Raw genomic sequence first — 15,346 nt, 5'->3', positions numbered from 1 at the left:
GCCAGATTGGGGTGCCTTCTAAGAATTTCTGGGGTTCAAAATTGATGCTGCTGGGATTCACCCTGCTGAATCCAAACTAACTGCTATTTTAGAAGCACCCAGGCCAAAGTCTAAGGCCGAACTTCAGGCCTTCCTGGGCCTCCTGAATTTCTACAATTCCTTCCTTCCACATAAAGCCAGTGTGGCTGAGCCTCTTCACAGGCTACTAGACAAGCAAGCAGTGTGGCACTGGTCACAAACACATGAGGCTTGTTTTAACAAAGTCAAGGCCTTGCTCACTTCTAACAGTGTACTTGCACATTTCAACGAGTCCCTTCCTGTGTGCATCGCTTGTGATGCGTCCCCTTACGGGGTAGGAGCTGTCCTGAGTCACCTCAGGTCTGATGGAACTCAGGTTCCTGTTGCATATTACTCCAGAACATTGTCTTCTGCTGAGAGCAACTACGCTCAGACAGACAGGGAGGCTCTGGCTGTTGTTGCTGGAATTAAAAAATTCCATGATTTTCTATATGGCAGGCATTTCACGGTCTTCACTGACCATAAGCCTCTGCTGGGACTGTTTACCACACGTAAGCAGACTCCCCAGATCATTTCCCCCAGAATGCTTAGGTGGTCTATTTTTTTGTCTGCATATGATTTTTCTTTACTCCACAAGCCTGGGAAAGAAATGGGCCATGCTGATGGCCTCAGTAGATTGCCTCTGCCAGTAGTAGAAGCTGACCCTGCGCCAGCTGTCAACATTCTATCAATCCAAGCCTTGCCCGAGCTCCCTCTTAGTGCCAGGGATGTTGCCGCTGAAACAGGTACAGATCACACACTTTCACGTGTCCGTTCCTGGGTTTTGTCTGGCTGGCCTGAGCACTGCCCTAGTCCTGAGTTTCAGAGTTTCTGGTCCAAAAGGAACGAGCTGTCCCTTTCTCAGGGTTGTCTGCTTTGGGGAAACAGAGTTGTCATTCCCACCTCAATGAGGACTAGGGTCTTAGAATCCCTCCACGAGGGTCATCCTGGCATTGTTCGTATGAAGGCTCTTGCGCGCAGCCACTTGTGGTGGCCTAGTTTAGATAAGGATATTGAGGCTAAGGTGCATGCATGCCACCTGTGCCAACGATCTTGCCCAGAGATGCCCCAAGCTCCCGTGCATAGATGGGAGGAAACACAGTCCCCATGGTCTAGGGTGCACATTGACTACGCTGGGCCCTTTCAGGGCCAGTTCTTCTTGGTCCTTGTTGACAGCCATTCAAAATGGCTTGAGGTTGTACCTGTCTCATCCACCACCACTGCAAAGACTATTCAGGTACTGAGGGGGATTTTTGCTGCACACGGGCTCCCAGATGTCATTGTGTCTGACAACGGCCCTCAATTCACTTCCTCCGAATTCCAAGCTTTCTTACAGGCTAACATGATTCGTCATGCCACGTCTGCACCCTTCCACCCGTCCACCAACGGTATGGCTGAACGTATGGTGCGCATCACAAAGGACGCCTTGAAAAGACTCACCTACGGGGACTGGCATCACAGGTTGGCTGACTTTCTCCTTTCTTATCGCACCACACCGTCCACTTCTACAGGGAGAAGCCCAGCTGAACTTCGTTGGGGGCGTCAACTTACTACTAAACTTGACCGGTTGCATCCGGACAGACTGCCTTCATCTACCTCACATCCTAGGGCACCTAGACCACTACTTGTGGGTGCCCCGGTTTGGACTCACAATTACGGGCCTGGTCATACATGGGTCCCCGCTTCTATTTCCAGGGTCACAGGTCCTCTCTCCTACGAGGTAGCCCTGGACAACGGTCGTGTCCTGCGTCAGCACATCAACCAACTCCGCCCTAGGCGGGACCTTTCAGATGAGACTCCTGGGTCTTTTCCAAGGGGGGAGGGGGAGCCCTTTGGAGCAAAGGGAAGGGAACGAGTTGCTGCTCATCTCCACTGATGGAGCCACTGACGGCCCATTTCAAGCTTCCGCAAGTGCTCCGAAAAGGAATTCATGGAGCTTACCCACACAACAGGCACTCACGCCTACTCCAGCCAGGGAGTCACCCCGGGGGCATACTCACTGTCCACACACATCACACAGCACTCCAGTCACGGAGGATACCCGGGAGCACCCCAACAAATCATTCCCCGCAAGAGAGCTGGCACACAATCCCCAGAGTTGGCCTGACCTTACCCCTAATCCTACAGGGGGTCAAACTTACAGGGAGGTGGTCGAGGAACCAAGTCCCGACCGCAACACCTCTAGCCCAAATCAGGGAGTAACTGAGTTTGGGGAAGGTACAGAGACCCACACGAGCCCGGACACAGAATGGGGCTTAGGGATTGGACAGCCTCCTGACAGTTCTTGGACGGACCTAGGAGGTTCTATAGAGACGCCCAGCAGTGGCTATCACTTCAAGGGGCCCGAGGGCCTACAGCTAGACAGGTCAACCAGGTCACAACGTGACAGAAGCCCTGGCCTGACGAGCCCGGTGGGCGAGCAAGTAGGCCGGGCATCGGGGCAAAGTCCTTGGAAGGCACCAAGGCATGATAAGGGGAACAGGCTCTTGTCACCCCTCAGTCAGGGAACACCTGTCAGAAACCCAGAGTTGAGAAGGTCACAGAGAGCAAGAAAGTCTCCTAAATACTTAGAGGATTACATAACATTGCTGGCTAAACAAAAGCCAGGTAACGATAGGAGCACTGAGAAGCAGAACACTGCATAAAATAAATGATTATATGTTGGTAGTAGTTTTAGCCCGGGGGAAAGGGGTGTTATGTTCCGAGCCTTGCAAACGGCTCGGGGCGTTTGCAGGCGGTCCCGGGCAGGTGCAAAGCTGCCCGGGACCAGACAGGCTGTCGCCAGCGCCGTGCGCATGCGCGGGTGCTGGCGCGGGAAAAGTATCGCATTGACCCAGGAAATAGCTATATAAGAAGCTGGGAGGTTTTGGGAGCTGCTGAAGCCATCTACTTGTGAACTGAACACAGAATAAAAGAGAACTGAGAACTACGACTGCTTCTCGTGTCTGCTTTTCGCCAAGGACTCAACAGGGGACATGATAGCAGTATTCCAATATCTCAGGGGCTGCCATAAAGAAGAGGGAATTAAGTTATTTTCCAAAGCACCTGAAGGCAGGACAAGAAGCAACGGGTGGAAACTAATCAAGGAGAGAAGCAACCTAGAACTACGGAGAAACTTCCTGACAGTGAGACCAATTAATCAGTGGAACAGCCTGCCTCCAGAAGCAGTAAATGCTCCAACACTGGAAGTTTTTAAGAAGAGACTGGACAGCCATTTGTCCGAAATGGTGTAGGGTTTCCTGTCCGAGCAGGGGGTTGGACTAGGTGACCTCCAAGGTCCCTTCCAACTTTACTACTACTACTACTACTACTACTACTATTATTATTATTATTATATATGTTTACATATTTTTTGCATTTTTTTTGTTAAACTTGATTATGTGGACAACTGGTTTGTTATCATGCATCTGACAATCCTATCCCCCACACAAGTATCTTTTCATTTTATAAGGTTTTCTATTGCTTTAAGCTGTTAACCATTTTATGGAGTTCTGAGGTAGTGATGCTAGTATTCAAGAGGGGATATATCTCAAGTTCCGAATTTTGACATGGTTTATCTCTTGTGATCTGAGGGCCAAGTTGGAGGATTGCTCCTGAAATGAATTCACACTGGGACAAATAAAGCAATTATGAACTTGCTTAGATCATATAAATATTACCTAAAATTTAGTTTAATGAATATTTTTAATAGAGATCTATTATTTTGCATGCATTTGCATCTGCATTGTTGGGAACATTTGGTGTCAAATGAAAGTGTGAAAAGGTCACACTTGCATCAACTCTGATCAAAAAACCACAGTGGAAGCACAACCAGTTGCATAGCAATTCTGCTACACTAGCATACATCATAATGGCTGCAGATTGTCTTTCAATCTTAAATTCAAACTTAATCAATTCCCTCCCAATTGTATAATTATATAGTAGTAGTAGTAGTAGTAGTAGTAGTAGTAGTAGTAGTAGCAGCAGCAGCAGCAATAATCATCATCATCATCATCATCATCATCATCATCATCATCATCATCTCTAGATGTTATTGGGATCCACTATCTATCAACTTCTGATAGAATTACCATTACTTATAACAATGATTATACCTAGTCAGTATGGAATATTAGAAAGCTATAAAAAGGATCCTATGAGGTACAAGTTTTAGCTGCATTCAGTATCTCATCTTTTTAAGTCTTTTCTTCACAAGGCCAGGTTTATAAATTTCTCCTTGCAAGCTTTATTTGAAATCATCTGATTATTTTGAATAGCTTTTTTACTTCTCTCTTCCAGCAATTCTTATTTGTAGAAGAATATGCTCTCAAGGTGTTTGGTACTTAATTTTCAATGTCAGGAAAAATTCCAGTAAAAATAAGAAAAATAATTGTAAAGGTTAAGATATAATCTGGCATAGATGTACACTTGAAAACCTGCATGATATGTGTTTTCCTTTGTTTTGTAAATTTATCTAGTCAGCAGTTGATTTCCCTTTCATATTTTGAGAAAAAGTATCCCCATGTATGTACATTTGCCACCAAAGAGAGGAAATACTTGAGGGTATGGATTAGAAAATCCAGCTGTTCCAGTTATAGATCTCAGTGAAAAACCACTGCATGCTTCAGTATTTGCTGAAACTGCTTTAAAATTAAGCGGCCAGAAGAACAAAAATGTTGTAACATTAATATTTAGAATGGCTCTGTTTGAAATACTGTGCAGAGCTGAGCATCACTAAAGAAGACTCCTCAGGATCTGGAGCAAAACAGTTTCATAAATCACACGAAATTTCTTCCTGAGAAAGATAAACCTCTTGCCATCATTGTTACTTTCAGCTTTTTCTTTTGTACCATCACTAAGGTAGAGCAGTGAAAAAACACACAATAGTTTTCAGTACTTTTTAGCAGAAGACGCTTCAATTAATTTTCCAATAAAACTGAAATATTATCAAATCACATATCTTTACAAATAAGAATATAAACTATCACATTTTGTGTAGAATATCAACTCTAGATGTAAAATGGAGTGCCTCTTACCCTTAAGAAGAGATTGCTGTTTTTAATACCTTAAAAGAAACTTAATAATGCAGGTTGATGACATAGACAATAAGTTGTCCTTGACTTATGACCACAATTGAGCCCAACATTTTTGTTGCTAAGTAAGGCAGTTGTTAAGTGAGTTTTGTCCTGTTTTATGACTTTTTGGCTACAGTGGTTAAGTGAATCACTGCAATTGTTAAGTGAATCATTGTTAAATGTTAAATCTGGCTTCCCCCCGTTGACTTAGCTTGTTGGAAGCTGGTTGGGAAGGTTACAAATGGAGGTTACGTGATACTGGGACAATGCAACTGTCATAAAGACAGGCCAATTGCAAGAGTCCAAATTTTAATCATGTGACCATGGGGATACTGCAATGGTGGCAAGTGTGAAAAACGGTCATAAATCACTTTTTCTGTGTTGTTGCAATTTCAAATGTTCACTAAACAACTGGTTGTAAGCCACCTGTAAAATGTCAAGGATAAAGACTGTGTAAACACTGAACTAATATGTACTCCGTGAAGCTCAGATCCATAGTTTCAAGAGGTTCTGCACTATTATCATTTTAATAAAATATTATAGACAAAAATGTTGCAGTGCTTTCAAGATTATAACATTTATTATTACAGAAGCATTTGTAAATGATATTTAAAATGATACTGTGCATTACAAACATTCTTGCATTGGTGAACTGATTAATGTGAATAAAAGCTGTTGTTGAGAGCAAGGAAATGAGTTGGAACTTTCCAAGAAATTTAGGTTTCTTGAAGTGCAAATCCTAGCCAAAAGGAAAGGACAATGAGTCATGTCTTTTGGAACAAAAGCCATCTATGTGCCAGGACCTTAAGGAGATATCCTTCTTGAGATATTTCAGGCTATGACAAATAGAACCGGACAGAACAGAGCAGAATAACAGAGTTGGAAGGGAGATCTTCTAGTCTAACCCCCTACTCAGGCAGGAAAAACTATACCATTTCAGACAAATGATTGTCTAATCTCTTCTTTAAAATTCCAGTGTTGGAGCATTCACAACTTCTGGTGGCAAGTTGTTCCACTGATTAATAGTTCTGTCAGGAAATTTCTCCTTAGTTCTGAGTTGCTTCTCTCCTTGATTAGTTTCCATCCATTGCTTCTTGTCCTGCCTTCAGGTGCTTTGGACAATAGCTTGACTCCCTCTTTTTTCTGGCAATCCCTGAGATTTTGGAACACTGCTATCATGTCACCCCTAGTCCTTCTCTTCATTAAACTAGACATACCCAATTCCAGAAACTATTCTTTATATGTTTTAGTCTCCAGTCCCCTAATCATCTTTGTTGCTCTTCTCTGTATTCTCTGTACTCAGCATCTTTTTTACATCGTGGTGACCAAAACTGGATACAGTATTCCAAGTGTGGTCTAACCAAGGCATTATGGTATTAACACTTCACATGATCTTGATTATATCCCTTTTTTAATGCAGCCTAGCACTGTGTTGGCTTTTTTGGCAGCTGCAGCACACTGCTGGCTCATATTTAAGTGATTGTCCACTACGACTTCAAAATCCCTCTCACATTTGCTACTATTGAGCCAGATACATTATACCTGTGCATTTGGTGCATGTAGAACCTTACTTTTTTCACCATTGAATTTCATTTTGTCAGATAGCATCCAATGTTCAAATCTGTCAAGATCCTTCTGTATTTTAAGCCTATCTTCTGGAGTGTTGGCTATTCCTGCTAGCTTGGTGTTGTCTGCAAATTTAATGAGTTCCCCATCTTTCCCCTCATCCAAATCATTGATGAAGACGTTGAAGAGTACTGGGCCTGAAACAGAGCCTTGGGGTATCCCACTGCAGACTTCCCTCCATGTAGATGCAGTTCCATTGAGGACTACATGTGGTTGGTCAGCCAGTTACAAATCCATCTGCTGGTGATGCTGTCTAACCCATATTTTTTCTATCTTATCAAATAGTAGGTTGTGGTCTACTTTATCAAATGCCTTACTGAAGTCCAAGTAAATTATATCCACAGCATTCCTCTGGTCCACTAATTTTGTCACTTTGTCAAAGAATGCAATAAGATTTGTTTGGCATGATCTGTTTTTGACAAAGCTTCGTAGCTTGATTATCTTTTCCACAATCTTCCCAGGTAGTGAAGTCAAGCTAATAGGTCTGTAGTTTCTTGGATCTTTTTTCCCCCCTTTTTTGAAGATGGGAACTACTTCAGTTCTTTTCCAGTCCTCTGGTAGTTCCCCAGTGCTCCAGGATTTTTGAAAGATATAGTTCAGTGGTTCTAAATCACATCTGCCAGTTCCTTGAGAACCTTGGGGTGTAGCCTATCTGGTTCTGGTGATTTGAACTCGCCAACAAGTTATGGTGCTAAGTACAAGTAATCCTCGACTTACAACAATAGAGCCCAAAATTTCTATTACTAAGTGAGATATTTGTTAAGTGAATTTTGCCTGACTTTATAACCTTTCTTGCCACAGTTGTTAAGTGAATCACCGCAGTTGATAATGTGGTAACCCAGTTGTTAAATGAACCTGGCTTCCCCATTGACTTTGTTTGTCAGAAGGTCGCAAAAAGGGATCACATGATCTTGGGACACAGCAACGGTCATAAATATGAACCAGTTGCCAAGCATCTGAATTTTGATCACATGATCATGGAGATGCTACAAGGTTATAATTGTGAAAAATGGTCATAAGTCCATTTTTTCAGTGCCATTGTAACTTTGAACGTTCACTAAACACACTGTTGTAAGTTGACGACCACCTGTAATTCAGGGATGATGGTGGGATAAAACAAGACTTTGAGATTATCATATTAATCAAAGAAGGGGGGTGTTGTGTGAGTCTCCTTTGTGAGGAGAGCAGCCTGGATGTGTTTCTGGAAGATATTTGTGCAAATGCAAGCTGCTTGGCATTTGGAGCTCAGATTATTTGGGATTTGGTATGGACAGCCAACTGCTCTACTGTTCCCAATTTCTTGCTCAAATTGTCTTTTATAAATAGATTCTTATGTGTTTCTCAAATTTTGGAACTTGCCCAATTAGACTAGGGAGAATGCATTAAAAAAGATAACTGCCCTGCAATATATTCTTTTTTTTTTTTTTGATAATATATTTAAGTTGTTTTGGCATATAAAATAGCAGGCCAAGTAGTGTGTTGCAGCCCACTGCCTTTGTGTTTACATAAAAATATTTATACACATATCATGGAGGAAATCTGTGTGGTTATTAAGAGTTGGCACTGTCTTGATTCATATAATCCATCAGTTTATACAGCTGTCTCAGAGGCACAGAGTCAACCCTAAACCTCAACAGTTTCAGTTTTAGATTTCAGATCTTCATACTAACTAATTTAATTTGAATAAAAAAATTGTGTTTCTGCTACAAAAATAGGTTGCTTTGTTGCATATTTGGAATAACGGGACCAAACCACCAAGCAGATATCTGAATGAATATATTGAGAGGAAGGAGAAATCTGAGAAAGCTCTGATGGGATGGAACTGATGAGATATAAAATGTATTTCATCAATTCCATTATATGAAGAACGGTTGTAGGAATTGGGTATGGTTCAGTGCAGAGAAAAGAAGGACTAGGGGTGACATGGTAGCAATATTCCAGTGTTTGAGGGGCTGCCACAAAGAAGAGAGAGTCAACTTATTTTCTAAAGCACCAGAAAGGAAGACAAGAAACAATGGATGGAAATTAATCAAGGAGAGAAGCAACCTGAATTTAAGGAGAATCTTTCTAACAGTGAGAAGAGAACAATTAACTAGTGAAACAGCTTGCTTTCAGAAGTTGTGGGTGCTTCATCACTCAAGGTTATTAAGAAAAGACAGGACAGCCACTTGTCTGAAATGGTATAGGGTCTCCTGCTTGAGGGGGGGGATGTTGGACTACTAGAAGACCTCCAAGATCTCTTTCAGCTGTATTCTGATTAAAGATGCTGAAAGAGACAGAGGTGAAAGCATCAAAAGGTATGGAAAGAAGCAGTGTATGGATGTGATGCAATAGCTTGCAAAGGAAGACAGCCAAGGTGCCTTTGAGTGAATGGTGTTGCATTAAACTAAATTTCTCTATTTCCTTCCTCTATAGTGCTTTTTTTGCCTACTATGTCTTACTCATTTTCTGTATTCTGTATACTGTTATTTACACTGAAAAGGACTAATGTGTTTTTATGAAAATGTGTATAAATGCCTTTGGCAAGTAAGCTAATTTGCTATTAAGTTGGATGGGTATTTGAAATAACTTAGCTGAACTCATATTCACAACTACACAAACAACACATACAAAAAAGAGGCAGAGCTTCAATTATGCAGTCGTGGTCCCCATCTTGACTTTTTTAACTATGCTGAGGATATTCCTGCTATACAGGTACTCCTCGACTTACAACCGTTCATTTCATGACCGTTCAAAGTTACAACAGCACTGAAAAAGTGACATGATCATTTTTCACACCTTCGACCATTGCATCATCCCCATGGTCACATGATCAAAATTTGGACACTTGGAAACTTGCACATATTTATGACGGTTGCATTGTTTCAGGAAATATGATCACCTTTTGTGATTGTCTGACAAGCAAAGTCAAAAGGGAAGCCAGATTCACTTAACAAGCATGTTACTAACTTAACAACTGCAGTGATTATTTAACAACTGTGGCAAGAAAGGTCATAAAGTGGGACAAAATTACCTTAACAACCGTCTTGCTTAGCAACAGAAATTTTGTGGTCATAAGTTGAGGACTCCCTGTATAGGACATTGAACATTTAGATTCACACTTGGAATATTATAAATCCATGCATTATGTAGATACTGCAATAAAAAACTAAATGGGAAACGAAGGGTCTAAGCCTTTGGGAGAGGGTGCAGTGCTGCAGCTTGTTTGACTACCTTTTCCATCCAGAAGCAGCTTTCTGGGGCACAAAAGATTCCAGACCTGCCTCTGACATTCTGAGGAGGCGTAATAGTAGATTAAGGGGTCGAGGCAACAGTTAAGGACACTCAGGAAAAGGCTGAGCATGTGGGCAAAAAAGATGCTCTGAAGCTGTTCATATGGAAAGAAGGGTTGTATTAATAGCAGGATATTGGCTGGACCAAAACAAAGAAAGAAGGTGCACAAGACAATGCTGGACAAGAAGATCGCCCGTCTCTTCCTCCCTGACTGTACTATAAAGTTAGACAAAAAAAGTTTCCTTATAATACATATATAACAAGCGGTAGAGATTAGTAAAGGGATAAAAAAGAAGAAAGTAGACAAAGCAAATAAGTAATAACTGAAGAATTCCACAGAAACAGAAATGTTTTGCGCCTCAAAGCAAGTTGTAATGTTCATCTGAGGTACCCACAGCGTGAGATCAAAGACCATCAATGGGCTTGCCCCCACTATGGCAAGTAGCCAGATGGCAAAACAGACCATAGAGGCACGTCTTGCTGTGCGCCAGGACAGAGACTTCATGGGGCAAACCAAAGCGAAGAAACGATCAATGCTGATCCCTGTCATCAGCAGAATGGAGCTGTACATGTTGCAGATGAAAGTAGAAGTGGCCAGTTGACACATAGTAGACCCAAAGACCCAGTTGTGTCCCCTAAAGAGGTATGCAATTTTAAGAGGCAGAATGCTCAGCACAATCAGATCTGCAAAAGCCAGGTTGATCATATACACCACAGCTGGCTTCCAAAGCTTTGTCTTCATCACAAAAATATGAATAGCCAAAACATTTAAGGGAACACCCAGAACAAACACAAGAATCTCGACTGCAGGGAGAAACTGGGTCAGCCATGGATTAGTGAGATATGTTTCAACATCATCTGAAAAGAGAGCAGGACTTCCTCCTTTATTGTGGATGTCTGGCAGATTCCCATTTGTAGAATTGATTAAAGCTGGCAAACATTTCCTAGGCTTAGATAAAAGAATAATTTGATCCGATGAATCTGGGTGGGAAAAAAATAAAAAGCAATATACAAATGAAATATATAAACACTGCACAAGTGGCCTGGCAACGTTTCATATAACTCTTTTCATCAAAATACACTACAAGAAGTACTTGCTTAACAACTGCTCTGTTTAGTGACCTTTTGAAGTTATGCCAGCATTGAAAAAGAAACCTTGTGACTGGGCCTCACATTTACAACCATCACAGCATCCCCGTGGTTGCAACTAGTGGGATTTTACAACTATTAGAGCAACCTACAGTCATGCAATTGCCATTAGTGCACTGCACAGTCAGCTTCCAATAAACAGGGTCAATGGAGAAACCAGAAATAAATCACAACTCATAGTCATGTGATGTCCTATTTAGTGACCATGGGTGAATCAACAACCGTGACAACCGTGGCAGAAATGAGGTTGCATGTTCAACTTGGTCACATGTTGTCTTGTTTAACAATTGTGTCACTTAGCAATGGAGTTGTCCCAGTTATGGTTGTTAACGAGGACCACTGGTATGCAATAAGTCACAGAGTAGAATATAATCAGGACTAATAATAATAATAATAATAATAATAATAATAATAATAATAATAATAATAAAAGTTGGAAGGGACCTTGGAGGTCATCTAGTCCAATCCCCGACTCAGGCAGGAAACCCTATACCATTTCAGACAAATGGCTTAAAAACTTCCAGTGTTGGAGCATTCACGGCTTCTGGAAGCAGGTTGTTCCACTGGTTAATTGTTCTAACTGTCAGGAAGTTTCTCCTTAGTTCTAGGTTGCTTCTCTTCTTGATTAATTTCCATCTGTTGCTTCTTGTCCTGCCTTCAGGTGCTTTGGAAAATAGCTTGACTCCCTCTTCTTTGTGGCAGCTCCTGAGATATTGGAATACTGCTATCATGTCCCCCCTCGTCCTTCTCTTCATTAAACTAGACATACCCAATTCCAGCAGACATTCCTTATATGCTTTAGCCTCCAGTCCCCTAATCATCTTTGTTGCTCTTCTCTGTACTCTGGTAGCATTGCTTCTGCCTATCACATCTTCTTAAGAAGCACAAGCTCTGATGAATTGCAGCATTCTTCATCAAATGTATAGTATTGCTGGACTGTGAAAGGACCTTGTCTATATCAAAACAAATGGGAGTTAGTGATGGGAGTCAGTGCTGCTCTCCTGCAGTTCTATACTGGGAGAAGTTGGCCATCAGAAAAGTGCATGCCTTTTAATAAAATATCTGAATCTGAAAATGTGCCACCAGGTTCCTTCTGGGTTTTGGTTACTATAGACTAACATGGATCTTCTCCTACAATGTCTAGATCAGAATATACGGATTTAGATTCTTAAATTTATCCATCCCGAGCCAATTAAAGTTGCTATACTTTTTAACTTTAGTTTTGCCTATTATAATTGGGACACTTCACATTCTAAATCTTCAGATTCTAAAGGAGGTATAGAATTGAGCTGGGGGAGCATTATGAGCTACATTGTTCAGCAACAGTAACAATGACAATCACACCAGCAACCACCCAAAAAACCCTCAATGCAAATAGGGTGCCTCTTTACAAGAAAATTCTCAGAAGCGCAGGCATTTCCTCTCCATTGAAATCCAATATTAAAGATTAAAGCAAACTGAAACATTGTAATGAATATTTTGCAATTTTCCCCTTTTACCTTGTGTAAAAACAGCTGAATTAAAAGTGACTAATTCCAGTGACATATACTTACTATTTGTTTTCACAGTAGCAAATATCACGCAGAGTATGAAGAAAAGAGAAAACAGCATCTTCATAGAAGAGTCCATTTCTTCTTTGGAAAAGCTGCTAACCTACTACTAGGTTTCTCAGTGCAAACTATAAATAAGTGACATTTCAAAAACCACCTTCCTTTTCTCTCTGATTTAGGTTTAATGGATACATAATTTGACTCTTCATTCTGTTGGGATCCAAAGGTTTGCTTAAGGCAGCAGGGCGTCACATCTGAAACCATTTCAATCCATGAAGTCAAAGGGCAGCATAAGAAAGAAGAAACGGTGAGATAATTTCTCTCTTGGGCTGGTCCAAAAAGCCTCTTATGGGCACTCTCAGGCAACCCGGCTCATTTCTTTTCTGCCTTTAAATTATTTTTCAAGAGAATAATGAGTTGTAATAATGGGAAAGCTCCAATGATTTTATCCCTTGAGCTTTGATTTTTGTCCTCAAAAAGTGCTTCCTAACAGCAAATTGTTTCTGAAAAACACATTATAGTAGATGTTATGGGCACAGATGCATTTATTGTGGTGGTAAATGAAGAATGGCCCAGGAAAAAATGGAGAGAAAGTAGCAATTAAGTTTCTTTAATCAACAGAACTCACTTATCGTATCTTTTCAGCAGACTAAATGTTTTGTTTTATTTCTCATCACTGGAACTTGAAATTGGAAGATTTATGTCTAAAACTAACCAATAGTTTCATTGATGAAAAAGTATTTTTCATTCTAAATACAACCAATATACAGTATCACGTTCATTCTGTATTAATCTCATGAACTGTGCAATTCTTCAAGAAGTTCAATTTCTAAAATTTTTGAAGCAGCTTCATAACTCAAAATTGAGTCTAAATTTAAATAAATAACCTTAGGAAGGACTTCTCAGATTTTTCTGCTGCTTCTAAGAGTTGTTACCGATACTATTGTATGCAATGTTGAAAATTCACTTCTGTATAGGGACTCTGACAATTACTTGAAAGTCAGACCATGAATTTTATAACTTCATTTGTCTCTGTGATTATTAAAGTTGATAGCTGGAAAATCAGTATGGATAAATCCTAGTTTTGTTTGTACCTGATATATAAATCCCTAGGCCAGTCCAGAGGAAGTGCAAACAGTCAGTTTAGCTAGTGAAATATATAGTTTGATGTTGATTTCTTAAACTTCACAAACATCAAAGCAGTTAACTGGAACCCTGGAACATGGGTTTTAAGGCAGGCCAAAGCAGAGAGAGACAAAAACATAAATAGGTGACAATTTATATTAATTGTGTATTTCTATATTTATACAGAATATTCCAGAGCTACTGGAAATAATACAGTGAGTAATTAGCATGGATGGTCCCAAAGGGAGAAATCCTTTGGTAAATCCAACCTTAACTCTATTTGTACATAACAATAGCAGAATAGAGTTGAAAAACAAGACATCAGATCACTAATCTGCACTTGAAGAAAACAGTTTCCAGTTGGAAATAGGAATGATGTGTCCATCAAAAATTGCTTTGGGCTTTGTTCTTTCAGCTTCCTTAATGTGGTTATTCACAAGTATTAACTTCCTTATGCTAAAGCAGTGTTTCTCAATCTTGACAATTTTAAGGCATGTGGACTTCAACATCAGCCAACTTTGCTGGCTGTGGAATTCTGGGAGTTGAAGTCCACATGCCTTAAAATTGTCAAGGTTGAGAAACACTGTGCTAAAGGAATGTCATAATGTCCTCTCAAAACAGCTCATGACCAACTCTGAAGACAATCTTGGGTCAAACTTAACTTTCGAATTATGCATGATTGGAATGCTTTAAGATCTTTTTTTACAATGAAGGAATGAGTGCCAAGTTAAGATTTGGAGGAAATAGTCATCTATTTGATTATTTTAAAAATAGGAAGCAATATCTAATGCTCCTTTTTTGTTTTATTTTTTAAAAATTTGTGGCTATCTACCTCTGTGGCATTACACCTGGCCATGCCGCTCCACTTTTGCTATCTCAGCTAACTCATAGCATGGTCAGAAAGCTGCAACCCTGTCCCATCCATGCATGTCACCAGTGAGGGACTATTACCCAGGAGCAACCATATATTCCAGTTGGTTGTACTGATCCTCCTGATACCCCATTAGAATACTGTACGCAGTGGGGCAACAAATATATATTGCCCCACAAGGGCAAGTCAATTATCATTTTTCACTGTTATGGCAAATGTGGGACTACAAAAAAGTATTTGGGACTAGAAAAGTAAGAGCTGATCTAAGTAATTTTCATGTTTAAGTTAGAAAAGGACAGTTTCTGCATTGTTTTAGTATATCTTGCAATTTTTGCTGGATAATTAGAAATAATTAGGAAGCTGCTGGTCTCTTTTTGCATATCTTGTCTCTGCCTGAAAGGGGTATATTCTTTAAAAAATATTGCACTGAAGCCATTGAAGAAAGCCAGATGAAACTTGACCAGGTTAGTACCCTGTGAAGGAGCTATCTCTAAGAGAATATCTGTGTTGTCTCTAAGGAAGGTCATCAACATGATGGCATTTAATCAATATCAGTCAATGACAATGAAAGGAGCTACTATCCCTGTTATCTTTATACTAAGATTTTATGATCTACCTCTGAACCAGCTACAGGGACTGAA

General features: G+C 40.5%; 1 protein-coding gene across 1 annotated transcript; it reads right to left on the bottom strand.

Moving 5' to 3' along the window:
• Window positions 1-9,810: 9,810 nt before the first annotated feature.
• LOC120317394 (proteinase-activated receptor 1-like) lies at window positions 9,811-15,238 on the bottom strand. The gene is made up of 2 exons (XM_039363979.1): window positions 15,178-15,238; window positions 9,811-10,991 (listed from the first exon to the last, which is right to left on the bottom strand). Exons 1-2 carry the CDS (start codon window positions 15,236-15,238, stop codon window positions 9,886-9,888), a joined length of 1,167 nt encoding a protein of 388 aa, XP_039219913.1. The 3' UTR covers window positions 9,811-9,885.
• Between the last annotated feature and the right edge of the window lie 108 nt (window positions 15,239-15,346).

Source organism: Crotalus tigris, unplaced genomic scaffold (genome assembly GCF_016545835.1).
Source record: "Crotalus tigris isolate CLP2741 ecotype Arizona unplaced genomic scaffold, ASM1654583v1 scf7180000019642.961951, whole genome shotgun sequence".
NCBI lineage: Eukaryota > Metazoa > Chordata > Lepidosauria > Squamata > Viperidae > Crotalus > Crotalus tigris.
The sequence above is the reverse complement of the archived record's forward strand: the minus strand, read 5'-3'. Positions and strand labels throughout refer to the sequence as shown.